General features: G+C 41.5%; 1 protein-coding gene across 18 annotated transcripts in view; it reads left to right on the top strand.

The window, feature by feature from the left end:
- The window catches only part of DTNA (dystrobrevin alpha), a 658,854-nt gene that overhangs the window by 172,050 nt on the left and 463,582 nt on the right, over positions 1–23,222 (top strand). For all 18 annotated transcript variants that reach the window (XM_078687336.1, XM_078687334.1, XM_078687333.1 and 15 more), the window contains exon 2: positions 22,498–22,565. In XM_078687336.1, the coding sequence (XP_078543462.1) occupies positions 22,499–22,565 (67 nt within the window). In that variant the 5' untranslated portion in view covers position 22,498. The remainder of the gene's footprint in view (positions 1–22,497; positions 22,566–23,222) is intronic.

Below are 23,222 nucleotides of genomic sequence, written 5' to 3'. Positions count from 1 at the left end.
CTCCTCACCACCCGTACAGCCGTGAAGTTGGAAGGCCGAAAAGGATGGATACACCTTTCTCACGTTAAACTTTTAAAAGGACTGAAACCCGTCTTTAAGAACATTTCCCAGGATTTTAAGGACTGCCAAAATATTGCTCTTAAGGACTGTCCCGCAAAAGACATTGATACAACCCCTCCCTTGGTAGAGAAAACTCCGCAGCAGGAGTATAAGCAAAAACTCCGGTCTAGTAAAATAAGTCAGTCAGTTTGATTGTATAAGTCCTCCCCTAGGTGAAACGGTTAGACTGTTTCTGACATGTATAAAATAGACCCCCATAGTGAGAGAGTTAGTAAAAACTCAATTCAATGTATCATTTTTCTAAGTTTCATATTATTCATCAGCATTATGATTTCCTGCACCAGTTATGCCTTTTTCCTATATTTCCCAGTTCTTCATGTAAATAAGCCTGCTAATGCTACAGCAGAGCACACGTTTAGTGATCTGCCTCCTCACGAATATTCATATCGCCTCGCTATGCGTAATAATTCATTTATCCGCATGTTACATTATTCACACCAGACCAGCAATGCCACTAATTGTTGGGTGTGTGGTCGACTCCCCCCTTTCCAGACACCGAAAGGAGTTCTGCCACTCTTTCCTTATCCTTTTTCACATAATGGTTCGTGTGGAGCATGGTCCACGTTAACGTCATCCTCAACAGATATGTCTTTTCTTAACAGTACATGTTTCCCAGACAAGCAAGGTTTCCCCCACAGAACAGGTTTAGATCTAGAAAATGAAGTGTACAAGTTAGGTAACTATTCTTCGAATTTCATGGTCCTGAATGTTCAGTCTGATACTACTCCAGATTCACCTGCTATTTCAGTACTACCAGTCAAAGGCGAATTATGTGTCCGAAATAAGGGTTCCGTACACGTAGGACATAGTGATTGTACTACTATTGTCAAGTATAGTGACAGTGGGAAATCTATTTTTAAAGCTTCACGTCATTCTTATTTTGTTTGTGGTCAGACCGCATATGTTCGTCTGCCCCTCGATTGGGAGGGAACCTGTTACATTGCTTTCCTACTGCCACCTGTTTTTCTAGCCCCACCTGACTACCATAGGAATTCCTTCCTAGTACATACTAGACACAAGAGAAATCTCCCGATTGTCGATTATACTGAGACTGCTGCAGAACAATTCATTGATATTGATAAAGGCGTGTTCCCTTATTTAGGTACAGTTGTAAACAGTAAGCTAATCCGTAGGTTAACAAGAACCCTTGAAGCAGTAGTAGATGAGACTGCCTCCGCTCTAAGTAACTTAACCGAAGAGCAATCCTTTATGAGAATTGTTGTGCTCCAGAATCGTCTCGTCCTTGACGTCATACTGGCCGATAGGGGCGGGGCCTGTAGAGTCCTCGGATCTAGTTGCTGCATTTTCATTCCAAATAACGCGCCGTCTGTTTATTCAGCTATAACCAGACTCCATAAAATTGCCCATCTGTTACACCAAGATCCAGGCACCTGGACATGGTCCGGTTGGTTCTGGAATATAATTTCTGCCTGGGGATGGAAAGTCCTGTCTTTTCTAAGTATTGCAGTAGCGATCATATTCAGCTGCTGCCTCTGTATACAATGTGGCCCTGCGATTTGCGGCATGTGTGCTACCTCTTGTATTCCTAGTCCCAAGCCCCGTTCTAAATCCCGTTCCAAGACAATTCGAGATGAACAAATGGTACTGTATGAAATGATAGATGGTATCATGAATATTGATGTTTCCTGATGGAAACGTAGTGACAAGGAGGGAATGTGGAAAAGTAAATTTTGCCATGTTCTGTGTCCCTACGTGTCATCCATCATATGTTATGTGTGCATGATCAATATGCATATGTTATTCCCCATGTCCGATTAATGACGCAATTACAGTTGTGTCCACCTCTAGTATGCTAGTTTCCAGTCCTCGTGAATACTACGAATACCAGGCCTATGTAAAGCTACGTTGCCACGTTTCTCAGTGTGCACGTTATTTCATTATAAGTCCCCGTTTCCAGGCCTCAAAAGGGCCCGGACATCAGATTCAGCTCCTGTCTCCTGAAGCCTCGCTGAGGAGCGATACAGCCCCCACCTGTATCCTCGACCTTTCACTTACTTCCTGCCTCGCAGTGCCCGGTGCAGCTTGGCTCTGCCTCTGAGTCTGCCAAAAGTATGTTATAGTTCCAGTTATCAGTTCAGTCCTCCTTCTCTGCATTCCTAAGCTACTGAACTGCATCAATAGTTTCCGTCATTGTCTAGCCTTCTCGTCTCCACTTTAGAGAAATACTGCATTTAATGGTCATTTAATATTCTTCATCACGCACTACATGTAGAATAATGCATGCTCCAGTCTTGGAGTCAGTTAGCTTTCCCCTCATGACTTCTAGTTTATATCAACATGTTCCCTAAACATCAGATACTAGATAGGGTTTAGGTACATGTCGCTCCGACTCTCCAGACTTTAGTCTCTGCTCCTAGCACAGAGTTCATAGCCCCCAGCTTCTCCTCGTAATACGTCATTGCCAGTTTGCGCGCACCACCAGGTTAGAGGTCCCGGCTCCTTAGGTAGCCCCCTCCTATGTTTCCGCCCCATTCATGACATATTCTGTTACGTCTGCACCACATGTCTATGTATACGCCCAGTTACACCTACTTTTACTCTTATCTTTCGCGACTGCTACGCGTCACGCCTTCTGCTCCACCCACTGCTACGCCTACTGCAATGTAATGCTATGTGTTTGCGTTTTGTATATAAGCTCATGTATTGTTATTAAAAGTTAGCGCGCTCATCCCAGCCCCAGCAGCTGCTGGGCCCTGTCGCCCTGCTGGGCCCTGCCATCCTATTCCCGTGCAGGTTGTCCTGTTACTGTCCTTATGCTGTATTAAACCTGCAAAACTCCTACTACCTCGAATCTTGACTCTTATTTATTGAGCTATCTGTTATGATATATGTCTAGTCAAAAATAGGGTATTATTTATTTATTTACCACAATTCACTTAATACGGATGAAAAAACAGATATTGCAAAAGCACGTACAGGAGTTAAAAATCATAGATGACAATTTACGGAAACATTGCACCAATCAAGTTTGCAATGGTTTCTGCTGAGGCACTCCGTGATAAGTAAAACAAGTGCTTGTGCAGTGTAAAAATTGGTGTATGAAATATAACCAAGCAAATGTAAAATAACATTCACATTCGTTCTGTATAAGAGCCTGTTCAAAACACATAATTCATAAAGTCTTTACCGTTAGGACCTTTCTGATTAATTTCCAAGGACTATATTGGCCTCACTTAATTTTTTTACATACTGGTAGAGAATATAGATTTGTCGACATTTCGATTCGCTGAGAATGCGTGTCAGTTGTGCATCAAAGGGAGGTCTTCTTCAGGACAGTAAAAAGGAACACCCAAGTAGTCTGACAATATGGCTTAGTTTAAGTTATTGTTGGTCAAAAAAAAAAAAAAAAGTCTTTGTTGGTGAATGCCAATGAATGAAAAGTTATGGGAATACCCAGTGCTGGCACAACTGGGCAAAGACAAAGAGATGTGAAGAAAAAAATCCCTAATGATTCTTAAAAAGTCTCACCCATCTGCAAACGTTACTGCAATAGTTTCAGTGGTCTTCCCTGATGTGATTTCTATGTCCTTATCTATGCTCGAACCATCGCCTGGACGTGTGGAGTGTGAGCAGCGCCGGTGTGGGCATTTGAAACCCAGCTTCTTGTCTGCGCTGTGGGATGCACCATAAGGGCTCTTTGGACTACTGTTATAAATCCTGCCATTGCGTGGTGGTCCGGAGTGTGAACAGCACTGATGTGGGCATTTAAATCCCAGCTTATTGTCTGCGGAATTTGCCTGGGCACGGACGGGCCAAGATTGAGCCCGTCTTTGCTCATCATCCACTAGAGAGGCTGGGGTGGGCCACCTCTCTGAGCGCCTATATTCTTTTTTTTTTTTTATGAATCTTTTTATTGATGGCCCTGTGCGTTAAATATAAACAAATTCATACAGTATTGTACAGAGCTTTACGTTAATTCTATTCTCTGTTTTCCTCACCTGACTCTATTTACTTCTAATCCACAAATATTCTATACTAAGGCATTCTGCTCATTCTGCAACAGAAGTTGGATTGGGATTTGCCTGCGGAGGTTCACAAATATTTCCTCTGTATTCATTCCACAAGCCCCATATTTGCGACCATTTTTTAGGACAGCCCCTTTATTCGTGTATTGTTTGCTCCAACAACATATACCAATAGAGATCACCTTTCCATGTTGTGAGCAATGTTCCCTCTAATTTTTTTCCTCTGTGTGCGGCAGTGTAGGGTCTCTGTGCGCTGCAGCCATGGCAATGTGCGCCAGGAACCAGACCGTGCGTGTGTGCAGCGCCAAATATCCCTCCAAACTTTTGCTTAAAAATCTGAAAAGATGGTGCATTTCCACACATACAGTGTCACGTTAAACTATACTGTGTTGTGTGGTTAGGTTTGCCGTAATTTTTAGCTGACAAAATAGCAAATACAAGTTAAAAGCACTTAAAAAGTATTTTAAAGTTGTGTAAACTAATTACATCGGTGGTACTCATAGTACGGCCCGCGGGCCGCCAGCGGCCTAGCAGGCCTTCATTGGCGGCGCACGCACCTTGCCTTGTCGTTTCTAGGCAAAGTGGAGATGCATGGGCTGTAAGAAGGTGTGAAAAAAACAACAAAGCCTCATTAACAAGTAAATGGAAGCCCTGTGAAGTACTCAGGTACAGCTGTGTGCGCGCCCAGGAAGCTGTCTCAGCCCGGGTTGCCACAAACGAATGGGTAAGTGGGGGAGGCTGGGGCTTAAGCCCTTTGAGCCCAATGGGCATTGCACGCCTGGATGTAAGCACATTCAGAATTTGGACAGATAGGGACAGAGACAGACAGATAGATAGAGACAGAGGTAGAGAGAGAGAGGAAGGTAGAGGGAGGGAGGGAAGTGGAGGGAGGGAGGGAGAAGGGGGTAGAAGGTGGGAGAGGGAGGTAAGGGAGTGGGGGTAGATGGAGAGGGAGATAGATGTAGAGGGAGGTAGAGAGAGAGGGAGAGGGAGGGGCAGAGGGAGGGACAGAGAAGGAGAGGGAGGGACAGAGAGGGAAAGGGAGGGACAGAGGTAGATGGAGAGGGAGGGACAGCGAGGTAGCGGGAGGTAGAGAGAAGGAGGTGCGGAGGGAGAAGGAGGTAGAGGGAGGTAGAGAGGGAGAGGGAGGGACAGAGAGGGAGAGGGAGGGACAGAGAGGTAGAGGGAGATGGAGGTAGAGGGAGGGACAGAGGTAGATGGAGAGGGAGGGACAGCAAGGTAGAGGGAGGGAAAGGGTGGGAGAGGGAGGTAGAGGGAGAGGGAGCTAGAGGAAGAGGGAGCTAGAGGGAGGGACAGAGAGGTAGGGGAAGGAAGAAGGAGAGGGAGGTAGAGGAGGAAAAGGGAGAGGGAGGGACAGAGAGGTAGAGGGAGGGAGGTAAAGGGAGAGGGAGGGAGGGAGAGGGAGGGACAGAGAGGTAGAGGGAGAGAAAGGGAGAGGGAGGGACAGAGAGGGAGAGGGAGAGGGGGACAGGGGTAGCGGGAGGTAGAGGGAGGGACAGAGTTGGAGAGGTAGGTAGAGACAGAGAGGGAGGGAAAGGAGGGAAAGGGACAGAGCAGGTGAGGTAGGTAGAGACAGAGAGGGAGGGAGGGAAAGGGAGAGGGAGCTAGAGGGAGAGGGAGGGACAGAGGTAGATGGAGGGACGGAGGTAGAGGGAGGGAAAGGGAGAGGGAGGTGGAGGGAGGGACAGAGAGGTAGAGGGAAAGGGAAGAAGAGGGAGGGACTGAGGTAGAGGGAGGTAGAGAGGGAGGGAGGGACAGAGCGGGAGAGGTATGTAGAGACAGAGAGGGAATTAGAAGGAGGGAAAGGGAGAGGAAGGGGCAGAGAGGGAGAGGTAGGTAGAGACAGAGAGGGAATTAGAAGGAGGGAAAGGGAGAGGGAGGGATAGAGAGGGAGAGGTAGGTAGAGACAGAGAGGGAGGGAAAGGGAGAGGGAGGGAGAGGTAGGGATAGAGCGGGAGAGGTATGTAGAGACAGAGAGGGAATTAGAAGGAGGGAAAGGGGGAGGGAGGGACAGAGAGGGAGAGGTAGGTAGAGACAGAGAGAGGGAGAGGGAGGGAAGGGAGAGGGAGGGAGAGGGAGGGACAGAGCGGGAGGTATGTAGAGACAGAGAGGGAGGTAGAGGGAGGGGGGAGAGGGAGGGACAGAGAGGGAGAGGTAGGTTGAGGTAGGTAGAGACAGAGAGGGTGGTACAGGGAGAGGGAGGGAAAGGGAGAGCTAGGGAGAGGGAGCTAGAGGTAGAGGGAGGGACAGAGAGGGAGAGGGAGGGATAGAGCGGGATGGGTAGGCAGAGACAGAGAGGGAGGGAAAGGGAGGGAAAGGGAGAGGGAGGTCGAGGGAGGGACAGAGCGGTAAAGGGAGGGAGATAGAGGGAGGGAGAAGGAGATGGAGGGAGGGAGAGGTAGAGTATTTGCTACTTCTGTGGACATTGTGGACAATGTGCAGCCTTTAATTTTAAACTTTTGTGCATTCTAGGAGCAAATTTGAATGTTTTCAGATATGTTTTTGTCCTACCCTAACAAGGGTGTAAATGTTGATTTAGGTATTTCACTGGTAGTAAGGTCAAAATGTCATGTCTTAATTTTGAAGGTCGGTTGTGGGGTAGAACATTAGCATCAAACAGCCCGAGCATTGTTCATAATAAAATCAGTGTTGAGGCAATGCTATCGTTTTTAAGAGAACAATGAGACTGTTTTTATTAACCATATTTTGCTTAGTAGTATAGAGTGTAGCCCTCATATGCTAGAGTCTGCATCAGGGCCATTGGATACTTTTTAGGACAACACTATACTTCCTAGATTACATTCTACATCACTATAAACCACTTCATAACACACCATAACACTCAACTCCACGCCACTCTATAACAATGCACTCTACTCCACGTTAGAAGGCTTCACTCCACGCCACTTTGCACCATACTTTTTAGCCATACTAGATAGCAGCCACACTGCTGTAAAACATGGCTAAGACATATTGACCCTCACCACTGCCTTCCTGTTCTAGAAAAATTGTGTTTTGATAGAGGGAGAGCTGGGGTTAACTCACTGCCTCCAAGGCACCTTATTCTCGACAAACACTGTGGGTGTTTCAGTAATGTATAAAGGGTGATACCAAGAACTGATTGAGCTAATTAGGTCTAGAAATGCAGAAATTATTAAATATAGGGAGTGAGGTGGAAGGCTGCAGGTTAAAGTTAGGATGTTTCAGTGCCCTTTACACTTGTGACAAAGCCTCCTTTCAATGATGGTTTAGGGCCTTCAGAGCATGTAGCAAAACCCCTCTGGCTGCTCGTGATAAATAGAAATTCCCATTAATTAAATTGATGGTTTTGACCTGCTTTTTCCTCCACCGAGTAATAGTCTCCTGAAAGAGAAACCATGACTCATGATTCAGCACTTGGCACAATGCGATTAATCAATATTCTCATTTGAGCTGTCGAGGGGGGTGATGATAAAAAGGGGGGAGAAGGACGGCATCCAAATAAAACTGATAAAAAGTATCAGACCATTAAGTTACAGACTGCAAAACGACAAACCTTAACTCATGGCAGCCGAGAACTGCAGAGGTCAGGGCAGGGCAGAGGCCCGGCTGGGGCTGCTCGTGCACACTGCACTACTTAAATGTAATGAGAGCGAGGCTCGGCTGTGTGTGTCAGGAAAAGGCAGGCTGAATGTGATTGGTTGCGAATTTCAATTATGCAGATTTTTAAAGCAGTGAGTTACCCAGGATCTACGAAGAATGCTTTATTTCAAAGAATGCGTCTGCCTGTACATCTTTAAATAGTTATTTTGTGGTGTTATACATCCCAATGTTTTTGTTAGAGTTGGCGATGTTGAAACTTTTCTTACTGTATGTAAGAATGGTTTTTACTTTTTCTGTCCGTGTGAGCTGCAGTCGTCTGTTACTTTACCAGACTATCAGAGAATGTTTCCATAGTGCTAATCTAAGGAAATGAGTCTCTATAGATTGTGACTTTCGCAAACTGCGAGGAAGAGTTTTAACTTCCGAACGTGAAACGATCTGCCGCGTGTATGACACTCTGCATTACATTTCTAACAGTGCCCAGCTGCTGGTGTGCATTGCAACGAGCAGCGGTGGCGCAAACGGTGTTGCAGGGAGGGCGCGGTAAATACAGTTCACTGCGCGCTAAGGGTGACCTCTGTGCGCGCGCGATCACCCGTGCAGCTTATTGGGAACAGTGGTTGTGAGTGTCGGCGCCTCCTTTGCCCTACAAAGCTTAGCGATGTTGTGTTTCGCTATCATCAATTCCCAACATCACCCAGGTCCTTGCTTTGCTATCAAGGTCAGTGGGTCCCCAGATATTCAGGAGGCACAATCCTGGCTTGTGTTCTATTTGGGTTCTTAAGATCTGAGCGCCTATATTGATCTCATTGGAAGAACTCTCCTTATATTTATTTTGCTGTCCATTACAAATAACTACTTGTTTAAATGGGGAAGCATAATTCAGCATCTTCTCATCCCCCGCCCTCAAGAGGTTCAACCATTGACAGGTTTTTGGCACAATCAATAGGGGTAATTTCAATAGAAATTGAGCAGGCAGAGCGACGTCTTTCTTTTATGGAAGAGTCTCTCATACCCATTCAACACCTTTAGCTCAGCCTAACCCTCCCCCAATATCTTCATCTGTAATTGATATTTGTTTTTTCTCCATCTTTTCTTCGTTAGACAATCAGTCGGACACGCGGCATTCTGAAGTGTTGATTACTGCTCATGGGACCTCCCAGGATACTTTGACATCCCCGGGGTGTGCCCGGCGGCCAAACGTAGAAAAACACCTACTAGGACATGGTGATCTACAAATAATGTCAGTAGCGGAACACAGACAAAGGACTTAATGAAGATAAACCTGAGCAGTGAGGTCGAACTGCCAAGTTTAGTGCCCTTTTAAATCTTAAATTGAATCCCATTAATGATCGGTTGAATGCAATTTAGCTTACGTTGGTAAAACTATCAGGGTGCAATGCTGAAGGGAAACGTGGACCTGTTTAGGGAGCAGCTCGGTATATCGCCAACCATGCCACAAATAGTTTAATTGATATTAATTCTGGGGTTGTCCCTTTTACCACCTATTTCTTAAGTTCACCATCCAGAGATTCGTCGAGAGGGGTTCCATTTTCAGGGGAAATGTGCTGTTGCTGTGAGGTAGGTCGGGGTCACAGTTGTTGGTAGGGTCAGGGAGCATCCCCTCAGCTGCATCCCTGAGTCAGGAACGCAGCTGAGGGGATGCTTCAAACCCAGGAGAACTGTGTGTTTTCCCTGAACTGTTAGTGGAGACCAATCAGCAGCTGAAAAATAAGGTCACACATTGGCTTAGTCGCAATGTTAGCTTTAACTCCACTTTATTTGATGATATTTTAATGGTACTTGGAGTCAGTGGGTTGGCTCCCGCCCTAAATTTTCAGAAGGAGATTGTGTAATTGTCAGTTTTAATCGACTCAAGGTGGTGGAGGGTTTCATTCACCAGGCAAACAAGGGTTTGATCAAGTTAAGAAAATAAAGCTCTTACCTTAATCTTTCTTCTACACCACCTGCACCAAGCCAGAATAACCGTAAACCCCCCGAAATCGATCTCGCTAGTTTTGTGCAGGTGGCAGGGGTTTAGATAGCAAATCACTTTGAAGCTTTTTTTAATTTGGTGCAGCTAGGCTGACTTACTGATTCTGTACTTTGTACGGTTTCCCCAAGTGATATATCCCTCAAGCTGATCGATCATCAGGATCAACATGATCTCCCACTTGATGCTTACACCGTACCTCCTGTTCCTCCTTCAAACTTATTGGAGGGAACCATTTGATGTAAGTCCTTATCGCAATCCTATTTTAAGTTTTATTGGTCTTAAAATCCTTAGTTGGAATTTTGCAGGCGTGAAGGCAAAGCTGGGGTTATCTGATTGGTTGGAATATATTAAGCAATTTGACATTGTTTTGTAGCAGGACACCTGGGCTGAAGATGTGGTATTTTGTGATGGCTTTGTGAGCTATAAAATGGGAGGTGGTGTGGCACACCTGAAATTCTAATACAAGTTCAAACTAAAGTAATCCTAAAAAACTCTGTAAATTGTTTTTGGGCGCCTCAGGAATGGTCTCTTCTGGCTGATAAGAGACTCGGATATTGGAGAGCTATACACAGTATTCCTTCCCATCCACCTCTGGGAGAGCAGAGCTGGCCTTTTAGCCTGGTTTAGGGTCACACTAGATTGTGTGATAACTCCAGTTGATTACGGCAGCTGTCTGTTCCAAGCTTTCTATCTAGAGTGGGCATCAAATCCATAGTTATTTATAATTTACTATTATAATGATGATTTTTCAGTTCAAAATAACATCAATATTAGATCCCTTTTTTCTTTTATTGACGGTTTGCAGAATAGCCTACTTCTTAAGGGAGGTATTTGAAACTTCTTGTTAGCAGGCAACTTTAATTCCAAGCTGGGCAACACCTCAATTTTATTGGCTCAAAATACTTCTGAAGTGACCAACTCCTTATGCCCGAGCCAGACTTGAGATGCCAGGGGGAATCTGTGCTTTTTCCTCTCTTTGCTGGCTATGGTTTATGTAATGCCCTCAATTTTTTTAATTCAATGTTCTTAAGATAACCACGTTTATTGGCAGGGGTCACTGTTCCATTATTCCCTTCCTCTTTGTTACCAGGGACTTAACAAACTCGATCATTATTGGGTCTGTTGAAACTGGCGTCTTTATTGATCATAACCCACTTACCACCTCAAAAGAGGCAAGAGGCAGGGCATTCCCACATGTCTATCCAGGGCAATTTGAGAAGGCTGGTCTGGAGAAATGTTATTATTCTATTCGTTTTTTATAAAGTTGTATCCAGTAATTTCAACACAATTTCTGCCTGCCTCACCTGTGTAGCGGTGGGCAAGAATAGAGTTGTTGCCTTTGAGATATTAGGTTATGCTATAAAACAGTTACTTATGAAAATATAATGGTTGGTCCTTGGTTTAACAAAGCTTGCAGATGAACATAGAAAGTTACCCTCTGCCCTAAGGCAATACCAGCGGAATATGGATGAAATTGGTGCCTGTCGCAAGGAGTATAAATAATTTTTGGCAATTAGGAAAGCTGAGGTGAAGATTAATCTTTGGGACAATCTGGTCCATTCTTGTTTGATGAAGGATGCACAAGCTTCCTGGAATATTGTCAACAATAACACCTTGCGTGAATCCACAAATCCTGCTCTGAATTGTTATATAGGTCCTGAGGTATTGGTGTAGCTCTTTAGTGGGATTTATCGCTCTGTAGATAGTAGAGTTAAACACTTTGATTTTAAACCCCCACACTTTCCTGTTAATATCGCCTTCTCTTTGGAAGAGGTAATAACTGCTATTGTTACAAGTCTCTCTAATAAAGCGCCTGGCCTCAACGGCATCCCAATGGGTCTTTATAAGGATAATGTAGATTTTTGGGCTCCTCTTTTAATTAATCTGTTTGATGGTGCCTGCCAGTTTGGTCCTACCATGTCTTGGAGGACATCAATCATTGTACCGATGTTTAAAAAAGTAGAATCATAAGAAACTATCCAGCTACTGTCTCTGTTCTTTGTTGGACTCCTCTGTCAAATTACTAGGCCACATTTTTTTAGACTGACTTGTAACCTGGTCCTTGAATAATAATATTTTGTCTAAGATACAGCATGGTATTTCGCCCTGGACTTGGGACAATAGAACAATGTTTTAATTTCTTTTGGTTTTTTTTTGCACCTCTGGTTCACGTTCGATAGTGTGAATAGATCGAAGCTCTCGGCCCTGCTGACTACCTTATGGTGGTGAAGGAGTTGGTTCATTTCTTGTGGGTTCTGCATTTTGATCTCTCTGCTACAGTGAGGTTCGGGGATAAGTGAGAGTGTATTGGATCCTTTACACTAACCTGAGGAGTTTGCCTGCGCTGCGTCCTGGCCCCTATACCATTTCTATTCAATATTATTAATCTTGAGTCTGCCCTTTGGCAGCTGGGGAGTGTTTGCTAGTAGTAGTGAAGAGAAGAATAGGCCTCTGCACGGGCTTCTTTACGCGGATGATGCGGTTCTGCTAGCTAGAACCTCAAATGGTCTCAAGAAACTATTAGATGCATTTTTGGGCATTATGGAGAATTTGGACCTTGAGACTAATGGGTCAAAAAGTTTGATCATGTTCTATCGACTGAAAAATAGGAAAACCTGTACTCATGCTATTAAGGGTCTCTGCCTGGAGAGTGTTAAATACTTTCAATATCATTGCATAACGTATGACTGTAGCAAATCATGGGATGCCTGTCTGGCAAATAGGAGAGCATGTTTCTCTTGACCAGTTGGTTTTGTTTTTAAATTCTCTTCTAGAACAGTGAGCAGACCCATTTGACCGCTTGGGGAATTCTACAGATGAAAGTGTATCCCCGTTTTTACATATGGTGCAGTGTTTTGGGGATACTGTAAAGTAAAAAAAATCAGGTAGAGGAAAGTAGGACGCTTAGAAGGATCCTGGGGGTTCCAGCAAGCAGACCCCATTTTTTGAGCTTGGGTTGGTCTACCTAGAAGATCAAAATTAAACTGGCACCACTGTTGTTATGGTGCTCAATATGGACCAATGATCATGCTTCACTTAATAAGGACATTATTGAGGACTGCCTGGTGTGTGCCTTGGGTGCTTCAATGCCCCGGTTCCATTACATTCAGACCATCCTCTTTAAATTTGGTGCACCCTCGAGTTTTTGGTTAGGAGTGTTGGAGAGGCAATTTAATGAGTCTGTAAATCCCTCATTTGAGGAGTATGGTTTGATTCAAACGGGCCCTGGGGTGGAACCATACCTGGAATGGGTAAGACAAACTTGGGAAAGAATGTTACTCTCCGGGTTTCTCATGGGATGGAAGCTTTGTTTCCCTCTAGGTCAATACAACATTGCTAGCATTAGACGTTGTCCTTGTGATTACATTTCATGCCAAACTTTGCTTCATTTTGTATTTTTTGGTAAATATTATAAGTATTTGTCAAGAGGTCTTTTGATCCCAATTTTCAAGAAGTTACAGATCAAAAAGTGTAGAGCTGTCTTAATTTACCTGCATCGGTTGCTTTGCAGGAGATATGCCACAGAGTCGTGCATTTCTGAAAATCTGCTATTAAATATCGTAATTCTCTGATGTTTTAATGATTATTCCTATGTTTATATTCCCAGGGATGATTGTTAATGTACTATTTATTACTATTTTTATCTTATTGTTCTTTAATGCTTTTTAGTTATGATGTTCTGCTATTTTATGGATCTTTTAGCGAATGTGTGCCGGTTGTTCTTTTATGATCGCTATCTTGACGATCGATTAAATAATAAAGTGTGAATAACATCACAGCAGTTAGTAACTTTTCGATCAAGTTTGATTAAAAAGTGAGAAAATTAGAGAATGGTATTACGAGTATTAAGTAAAGGTGTTCTGTGGTAGACCCGTTTCCTTTTTATTAAGATGCCTATTTACAATGTGATAAAATAAGTATCATGAAGACTATTAATATAATTTCTAACTGTAAGTTTATATTTAATGTGAGATGTGTGTATATGGTATCATGAAACCAGTAATAAACTGTAAGCTAAATATTACGAAGGGTAATATCTAAAGCCAGTGGATAAAAATAAAAAAAGTCAAACAATTGCTGGTTGTAGACTACCCCAGTATTCTAGAACAAAGTGTAATCACTCCTCGGTGTCTCAATAACTCGAGGCTGAAAGTGAGGGACGAACTACGTGTTGTATGGTATTCTTCATATTTCTGACTGAAAATGTAATGTGTACATTTCTCTATTTCAGTATTGATTTCAAGCATGCATGGAAATACTATGTTAACAGTGAGTAGCTAGCTGTACGCCAAAAAGATAGAAAACATCTCTCTTGCTGTATTTTCATTTGGATAGGACAGTTTTAGTGTTTGACTTTAACTCACACCTTACTTCATTATATCATGTTTATTTTATTTTGAAGTCTTTCTTAGTCTGATTATACTTCATAATTAATATAGGATGATTATTTAAATCGTTCAATGGGATAAATAGGTGAAATAAATAAAATGAATGGTAAAAAGGACAACTTTTAAAATGGGCCATTGTGAAGGTTCGGCCCAGTTGTTCAGTAGATGGGACAGTTTTTAAATCCTCAGCTATCAATGATATGTTTTCCAAAAAAAAGCAGTACACCAAAAATGTGCCCTCCTTGTGGCCACCTTTTTATTACCAACCAAAAAATAATCCAATAGGGCGTACAGGACATGTGGGAAGTAAGGGAGAATGGAAGGTGTGACAAGTGCAGGATTGATGGTTGAAGTAGTTTGAGTCATTAGTTTTGTCACCAATTATCATATTTTTACCCCAGTCTAGCACTACCTCAAGTAACATTTAGGCCCTATTCACTTTTAAGCACTGTTTTTGGATTTAATCTTTAAAAATCATATCTCAAATTCTACATATTGGATGTTTGTCATTTTGGTCTTGTTTTACTCAGATAAATATTCTCTAGTTTGCTAAACTGGTGCGGAGACTTTTTGTGGTGTTTTCACTCTGTTACTGTAATTAAAGTCTGCGCAAATACACATTGCCTCTTAAGTTAAGCCTGACTGCTCTGTACCAAGCTACCAGAGGGTGACCACAGGTTCATTTAGGTTGTATATCTTACTTACCCTGATTAGGATTGTGGTCCCTACTTGGACAGGGTACATACCTCTGACAACTACAGACCCAATTTCTAAACTTGGTGATCAGCGGTGAGGCTAGAACTTGTGTTTGTGCAGTACCTTACAGTAATTTGGTGTACACTACACTCGACATCTAAGACCATTACGTGTTTCTCCTTTTTTTCTGTCAATTAGTCATTTTTTAAGTTTTACTCCTGCTTCATCTTCACACTTGGGTCTTTCTTGTTGTGGCACCAGGGATACCTTGACAGAAGGAGGATGAACATGGATATTACCCGCCTACTATCTTACAAGGGTCTTACAAGTGAATTAAATAAGCCAATTATGTATATGCCAATCAAACCATGTTTAGAGGAGTGAGCACGAGCACTTTAGCACTGGTTAGCAGTGTTAAAGTGCACAGAGCCCTAAGGTCAACAAAAACAAAATCCAGCAAAAACTGGAGGTAAGTAGGTAAAATGTTTGGGGAAGACCACCCTGAGGTTGACAGCTCTAACAATCAATGTCTATATAATGTTGTTGTATTGAGGTATAGAAATGAGTAAAATATTTTGATGCAAATCTAAATGAGGCAGTTCTGAGTAATTTAAACTGTATTGCATTGTTGAGAAGTTGGTGTGTTATTTGCGAGAGCGAATATCAAGCAAGATTTGTCAAGACATTGCAGGATAGTCAACATTTTTAAAACAGATTCAAGCCCTACTAAGTAGGAAGACACTTGCAATATTGATCCTTTTTTGTTTTCTAGCGCTGGAGTGGGGGCACCCCTCCATGGTTGTGGGCAATTTTCAAATTTATTTGATAGTGGTCACAAATGGCATTAAAGAAATACTTAATTCTGCTGTTAATGTGATTTAATAATATTATGCAATGGTAATATTTCTACTGTGTTTACACCTCAAAGCAAAGATCACACAACATTGAGGCTGTGGGCTCAGGGTACCCCTAATATTTTACACCCCAAAATATAACCTCGATTTTTGGAGGCAATGTGTCCCAGAGAATAAGGCACGTTGCAGACAATTAAGTAAGGACAGACTCAATAATTGAGTTCTAGAGTTGAAATATAGTGTTAAGGATTTATTACAAAAATCCAAAGGGTGTGTTTCAGGATCACACATGCAAATGTGTGAAGTCATTGCCATGAAAGCTCTCAATAAATAGGGTGAATACACACTCAGTGCAAACACAGAATAATTCTAAGTCCTAATTGAGCAGCAAAATCAGTTAGAAAATGGACAGCATCCATAGTAGTATCAGAAAGTCTTCTTGCTCACCCCCAAAATTGAGGGTTTATATGCAGTTTTCTTGCATAGGAAATCAACCAATTCTGCTAAATCATCATGGTGTGAGCAAACGAATTATACTCTCAGCATATCAAAGCACAGTAATTTTGCTGTACCATCTAAGCACTATCCACTACATAAATATTGATTCTGCCCAGTCTATGAGATGACAGGACAAACTACTTACATACAAGTTTGCTAATGTGAATGAATAAAGTACAGTGAGCTAGCAGAAGGGCCTTGAAAAAGCAATATTATTATATCCATGTTGACATTTTTCTTTGAGAGCAGCACAAATGTTGTGAATTGAAATAAACAAATGTTACCCTGCTTGTCTTTGTGCTGCAGAAATGATGAATAGTTTACAAGCAGGAGACATTTTGCACAAGATTGGATCTATGCCTAAATTGAGGCCAAGTTAACATGTCAGCAAACACACACTTCTATAAGTCATAGCACATTTGTTCCAAGTGCAATAGCATCATGTCAGTGAGCACCTTTACATTCTAGATAAAATCCTCATTCTGCATGTTATAAATAATGCACAAAAACGTCAACAATGCTTTCTTGTAAGTTAAATAGTATACCACACTCCGATGGATATTTTCCTCGTATGCATGGCATTAAACTATAAAACAATAATGTTTAAGGTGTGATTCCCAAATAACCTTTGAAATTTAGGGAATAAATCTTGCTGTGTGGCATTCTTAGTTTAAACAGACAGAAGCAACACTTTGTTGGGTAATGGGAATACATAGATGACTTGACTCGGGCACTTTTAAACATGACCACACAAGAACTGAGTAACATCAGGTCCCATCAGGCAGCTTATGTAGGTAAAATGCTAGTGGACAAAAATTGGTCTTGGCTGTAAATTACATGGCTAAAGCATCCAGAATTTCACACTTTAAACTTATATATCATAACATAAACCAGATGTACCTAACACCAAATCCCTGTACACCTTGCGGTAACTGACATATTCCCACAATGCACAACAGAGGGAATTTTGTTTGACCACCTGACCTGAACTTGCCTATTGCTGCAGAACTACTAGAAAGCTGTCACTGAGCTATCTCAACATTGATCAGAAAGCGAGCACTTTCTAGCTGAGACCTGTCTCCTTATGCCCAGACATAAGAAGCATACATCGATGTGCAGATTCAAAGATCTGTCTTTACTAAATGCAAAGCAAATAGTTTTCATCACTTAGAAATCTAATCAGGCCCATAGATGTTTTAGCTAGCTTGCCAAGATACAGAAATGGGTGGAATTGGAAGAAGCAGGGCTCATGTCACTACAGAAGGAGGCAACGCGAAACCCCCGATAAACAACATGGCAGGCTATCTTCCTTGAATTAGCCCAAATAAAATCCTTAGATAAAGTAGACCCCGGTTTATAGAATGATCATATCCCACACAATAGCAAATGCTTTCTTTTCCCTTTCTCTACCCATCTTACTGTCTAAGCTTGTTTCATCTGAGTTCCAGATACTGAGCAACAACATCCATACTGAGCCACCATAGTAGACACACAATTTACCTGTACTCCACAAATCAAGAACAAGACAATGTCATATATTATAGCACAGATCAATGACCTATACAGGTAATAGTTGTTAAAGTTTGTGTTTGTTCATAAAAGGTAAAAATGTCATGCAATGTGATACTGATCCCTAAGAAACCATTCAAATATGCATTCATCCTTGCTCCAGCATGCAATTAGAAACAAACAAACATAATAGAAAAATTACATTTAGATCTGAAAAATAGTTTTTCCCTCCCATGACTGAAATGAACGTTTATTAGACGAGAGTTAATTTTAGATGTTTTAATTAATTGCTTAGTATATATGGTAAAATGCAAACTGAATTTGCAAAACTATTTTACGTGAGGCCATTCCTAAATCATTTTTGCAACAACCTGCTCTTCGCTGTAGTTGCAGTATAAATACATTTTTGCTTAAATCCTTGAAGTTCCCTACTGTTATCTTAAGCTCAGATAGTCATTTTTGCCTTGAATGGATTTAAATTTAGAATTTTCAGTGCGCTGTTGTATAGACAATCTCAAAGCATGGAGTGAAATGCATATCAGTTAATTATTTACAGCTCCTGTAAAGGGGATTGAATTTAGTTTTTGCAAATCCCTTTATAATCTCAAAAATACACAAAGCTTTCCTTCCTGATGCTGCAAGGGATTTTATTATCTCAAATAACACAAAGGAATCGCTGTTGTGTGGACTACTTTGTAACCGCAGGCTATGATTGCAAGTACTTCCACTGACATAGAAATGTTAGGGGGGATCATGGAAATGAACCAGATCTCCTTATCCTTTAATCTGCATGTTTCTGAAATCCCGCCGTGCTGAAGCTGATCTTGACCACATTTTAAACTAATATAGAGTCATCATAATACAGTATATTTATCAAACATGAATTGTAAGCCTGTTATTTCTTGTGTTGATCTGAATTGCTGTATACATAGGTATAATGGCAGAATTGCAAATCTTAACACTTTTGGGCTGCACACAGGAAGTATGATGTAAGGTGTGGAAAGCACCTCATCTTCAAGCCCAAACTATGATGGGGAAAGACCTAAGTCTTCATATGACCTGTGGCTGAGCTCCCACACAGTCAAAACTATCTCGCTACTAGCAGTAAACCAGTTTTTGTGTGGAATTCCAAGAGTACCGTTGGTAGCTTGAGGGCAGCACCACGGCCTTCTGCAGCGAAAATTATATATGGTACAAGAAAAGTAACAATAAGCCAACATAACAGTTAATAAATGAACAATATCAAATGTCCAAAAACAGTTTAGTGAGAAAGAAAGAACTTTAATAGTTACATTGAGACATAATTATGTAAATCTGTTGTGGTAATGGGGATTTTGTAAAAAAGGAATAAGGATACATTTAAGAAAAACTTGTTATTGGAAATAAACATGAAAACGCCAATGAGCTAGCAGTGCTGCTCAGAAATTCTAATAGGTGCAGCAGTGGATTCACTTTTGCTACTGAGACAAATCCGTACCTCCTTAGGGAATGGTTTTAAAAGAGAATAGGTTGGGGAAAATTCTGTCCTTTATTATTTCATTTGTACTCCTGTTCAGCAAATATCCTGGTTTAAAAAGTAGCTGATCATACAAAACGACCAGATATTCACTACTTCTGTGACATCTTCCTGGTGCTCCAAACTTTCAGGGATTGCTTCTTGGATAACGGAATACAAGTTCAAGTTGGAAAAATACTTCTCCCCATTTGCAAACAGCACCACAGCCATATGTCTTGGTAGTGTTTCTTCCAGTCTAATGAAGGTATTTGTGCTTCTTTGAACAAAAGATGTTCCAATAGCTGCATTGTCCCAACTAGGAATTTTTGGTAATGCTTTATTCTCTTATTTTACAAAATGTCTGCTGAGGTGTATGTAGGATGCTCTCTCTTTCATTACTTCTCCCAACACCAGCCTCTCTGGAAACAAATCCGCATCCCACTTTTACTAAACACATATGCTCCTTACACCTCGAGATGGTGCCTCCTTCAAAGCTGTGAGATTCCAGTGTTTCAAAGCAGCTAAGTGTCAAGAGCTTCTTTGGACAGTCAGTGGTGTAATTAGAAGGGCGGTGGGTGACAGGTAGTAAAGCATTTGCCTGTTGTGGTTGGCACCTCTCCCAGAATGGTCGAGGTGGTGTGAAGTAAACCAATTAACGTGAGAGTTTGAACTAAAGGACAAGGAGTAGGGCCACCAGCACATAGTGGATATTGTCAATGATAGAAAGTGTGACAACTTATGGAAGTAACCTTTGCAACATAATATATATATATATTTATACGGTGTGCAAATGACTTTTATACCTGTTTCCTAGTTGGAGTTATGAAGAAATATGGAACGATAGTTTTTGGAGACAGCATGAGTTTAAAAGCATGTAGCCTCCTGCAGCCTTTCTGGTAGTATAGTTTAGTTTAGTTTATTAGTCAATTAAAACCATAAACAAAATCACACGGTTAAAAAGTACATAACGAATAAAAAGTCAAATGGATGTAAAACGGGTATGTCATACAACCTCGATTCTTCACGCTGGTAAACCTAATTATGCAACCTTACAGTGGATTTAGACAGTGTTAAATCTAGCATCTGAATCGCAAAAAATTGGTTAATTTTAATTCAAGCATCCACTGCTGATGGGTCTAGAGTGTTACATGGCTGCTTCCTTCACTCTTCACTCATGTTGCAGGTTTTGCTCCAAATGTGAGTGAAGGAACCTCTCTGCAGGCTCACATTTGGAATTGACCCTTAGACAGCCTTCGCCATTGGTGTGCCACTTTCCAACTAACTTATAAAGTGGCAAATATGCAGTTCAAACAACAGAATCTTTTTAATGTTTTTTGGGAAGCATTCATGCAGTCAAAGCCAGCCGCGGTCCATGCAGGTAACAGAGGTGGGGCGGTGGGGCTGCGTGGGGCGAATTTCGAGGGACATTGCAGAGGCAAAATTCATTATTTATTCAATTTTCCCTCTGCATCGTCCCTCGAAATCCCACCTCACCGATGTTACCTGCACGGACAGCGGCTGGCCAAAGCTTATTGGGCAGGCCAGTGTGCACCAAGGGATCGAAAAACACCTGCTATCTAGGCCACAAAATTGAAAAATACATGAGAACACAGAAAAATGATGTGTGTCCTGAAAACAATAACGTGAGTCTAGCATTACCTCTTCATAATTGTTACATGAATATCCATTACAGCATAAACATAAATTAGCTCAGGCAGAACTGGCAGCAAGCACCAGTTCTCCCGATTTCCTATCCCTCGTAAATTAAATGATTACAGATGTTCTATCACAAGGAACAAATTACCATCCCACCACCAGTGATAACACCGCCTACTGACCTACTGCTGATGAGGTGAAGACATGTACATACATTTTCTACAAGCCTGTAATATTAATATTCATGGATGTAGATTTTCAAGCGGATACAATAGTGTGAATTACAATGTCTCACGGCTTGCATCTCCTCCTGTGTTCACTTCCATTCACCTCTAATTCTAACTTCAGCAGAACTATGTGTGTGAGTTGCAGAAAGTCCATTTTGGGATAACTAGACAGTGTAGGAGATTGATGAGTGTGGGTAATAGAAAGCCAAGTGCTGTAAGCACTAGGCAACATAGGAAAAAGGTGTGCGTGGTATAGGCCATTCTGTTTGCATGGAAAAATGTTACCTTGGTTCGGATAGTAGAGGATGGGTTAGGTGTGTGTGGAGTAGATGGTGGTTGGATGTGGGAAGGAAATTTAGCTGCCATGCAGTTTCGTTGTCCTGGATGTAAGGTAAAGAGTGTGTACATTGTCTGTTATGAGATATATATATTCTGCGACCTTCTCTCTTGTTGGTTGTGAATTGATTTTGGAGGCAAAGCAGTATATTGTTTTAGTCCGAGTGAGGTGTTTACTGGAGACTTACATTTCACCTACTACTACACCTGTGCTTGAGTATAGAAGCATATTATTATACAGCAAAGGTCACCTTGAATCCTGCATAGAGTGAGCTTTCTTTGTTTTTTTATGCCCACTGTGTCAGACCTGTAGCCCAACCAATACGTGACATACAATTGGGATTTTTCTGGGGCACAGTGATGCATCTCCTTGCTAGTAGGAGCACCAGGCCTATGGAATTACCACATTTCTCATTCTCTTTGTCTGGGTGACCAGAATCAGAAAACTGCTCTTAGTTAGCACGAGGGACCTATTCACAGCATTGGAACTCGACTCCTGCAGTAGTTCCTTAGAAAACTCATAATCGGATACCACTCCCTAGATAAAAGAATCGCGTTGAGAGGCCTCAGATCTGTAGCATGAAGGACTTTAGGGACTCAGGCAAGTGGGTAATATGTCATAGAGACGAAGACATGTTTTATAAACTCCGACCTTGCACTTTGCAATAGTTGTTTGACTTGTGTGAAAGCCCTAACCAATTCCTGATTTCGTATTTTTTGTTTAGAGTCTTAATTTCAAGCCAACGTGATTTTACTCTCATTGTGTGGAATAGCTGTGGGAATGTCCTTGGGTAGGATGGAGATGGTTCTGCCACCTCAGTGACAACTACTAGAGCCTGTACTACTAGGACAGTAATCGGCAATGAGTGTCTCAGACACCATCACTAGCAGGACTCCAAATACAAGTTAATAAATTTTAAACAATGGGAAAATTGTAGGCAATTCCCCAATGTTCTGTGTTAAAATGTGATTGTTCAAATAAAATGTTAAACTTTAAAATGAGAAGTAAAGGTACTTATCAGATGTGAAACTGAAATTGTAATAAACCTTGAAGTGTAAATATGTTTTTGCTGATATGTACGCCATTTCAGTTAAAGAAAATTCTTACACAATTTATTTTCTTCTGTCCCCAGAATGATTGAAGATTGTGGGAAAAGGGGAAATAACATGGCAGAAAGAAGGCAGCTCTTTGCAGAAATGCGTAAGTACAAAGCATCTTAGAATAATGGAACAGTCTATGTGTCGCTAGAGTGTAGTAATGGTGTCTAATACAACTTTTAGAGTTGCTTTAAGAAACAAATATTTTTCTATATTAGGCCTGGCGGTTGTACAGTGAATTGTAAAAGATAAGAACGATAACTGTTGCAGTTTTCACCTACTAGAATGCCAGTTTTATCAATTATAGTTTAAAATCTCTTATTTAGTGGGGACAACAGCTTTATGTGAATTCATCTTGGAATGATGATGATGAATAAAAACTTTTATGCTTTGCAAATACAAAGGCACAAAACACTTGCATGCTTTTATAATATTTTTCACGTGAAAAGTGACATGATAAACAATCTGTACTTCAATGGCATAGTAGTTAAACACGCAATCACTTCATGAACTGCCCAATTCTTCAGAGTATGTAAGAATGTTGTAAAAACAACTTGCCAAGTCAACTTCATTTATTCCATTTACTTTTGAGTCATTTTACTCCAAACCTGTTTCTCTAGTATGTGTGTCCCATGCACCTAATGATCTAGATGCACACTTTAGGATTGTCTTATCATAGCCCCCATGACTTAAATTGGTTTATGTCTAACATTTGATCATCGATCATCTGATCCACCAAAAACCCCACTCGATAAGGCTA

This window comes from Lissotriton helveticus, chromosome 4_1 (genome assembly GCF_964261635.1).
Source record: "Lissotriton helveticus chromosome 4_1, aLisHel1.1, whole genome shotgun sequence".
NCBI classification, from domain to species: Eukaryota; Metazoa; Chordata; class Amphibia; order Caudata; family Salamandridae; genus Lissotriton; species Lissotriton helveticus.
This window is presented reverse-complemented; position numbering and strand designations above follow the sequence as displayed.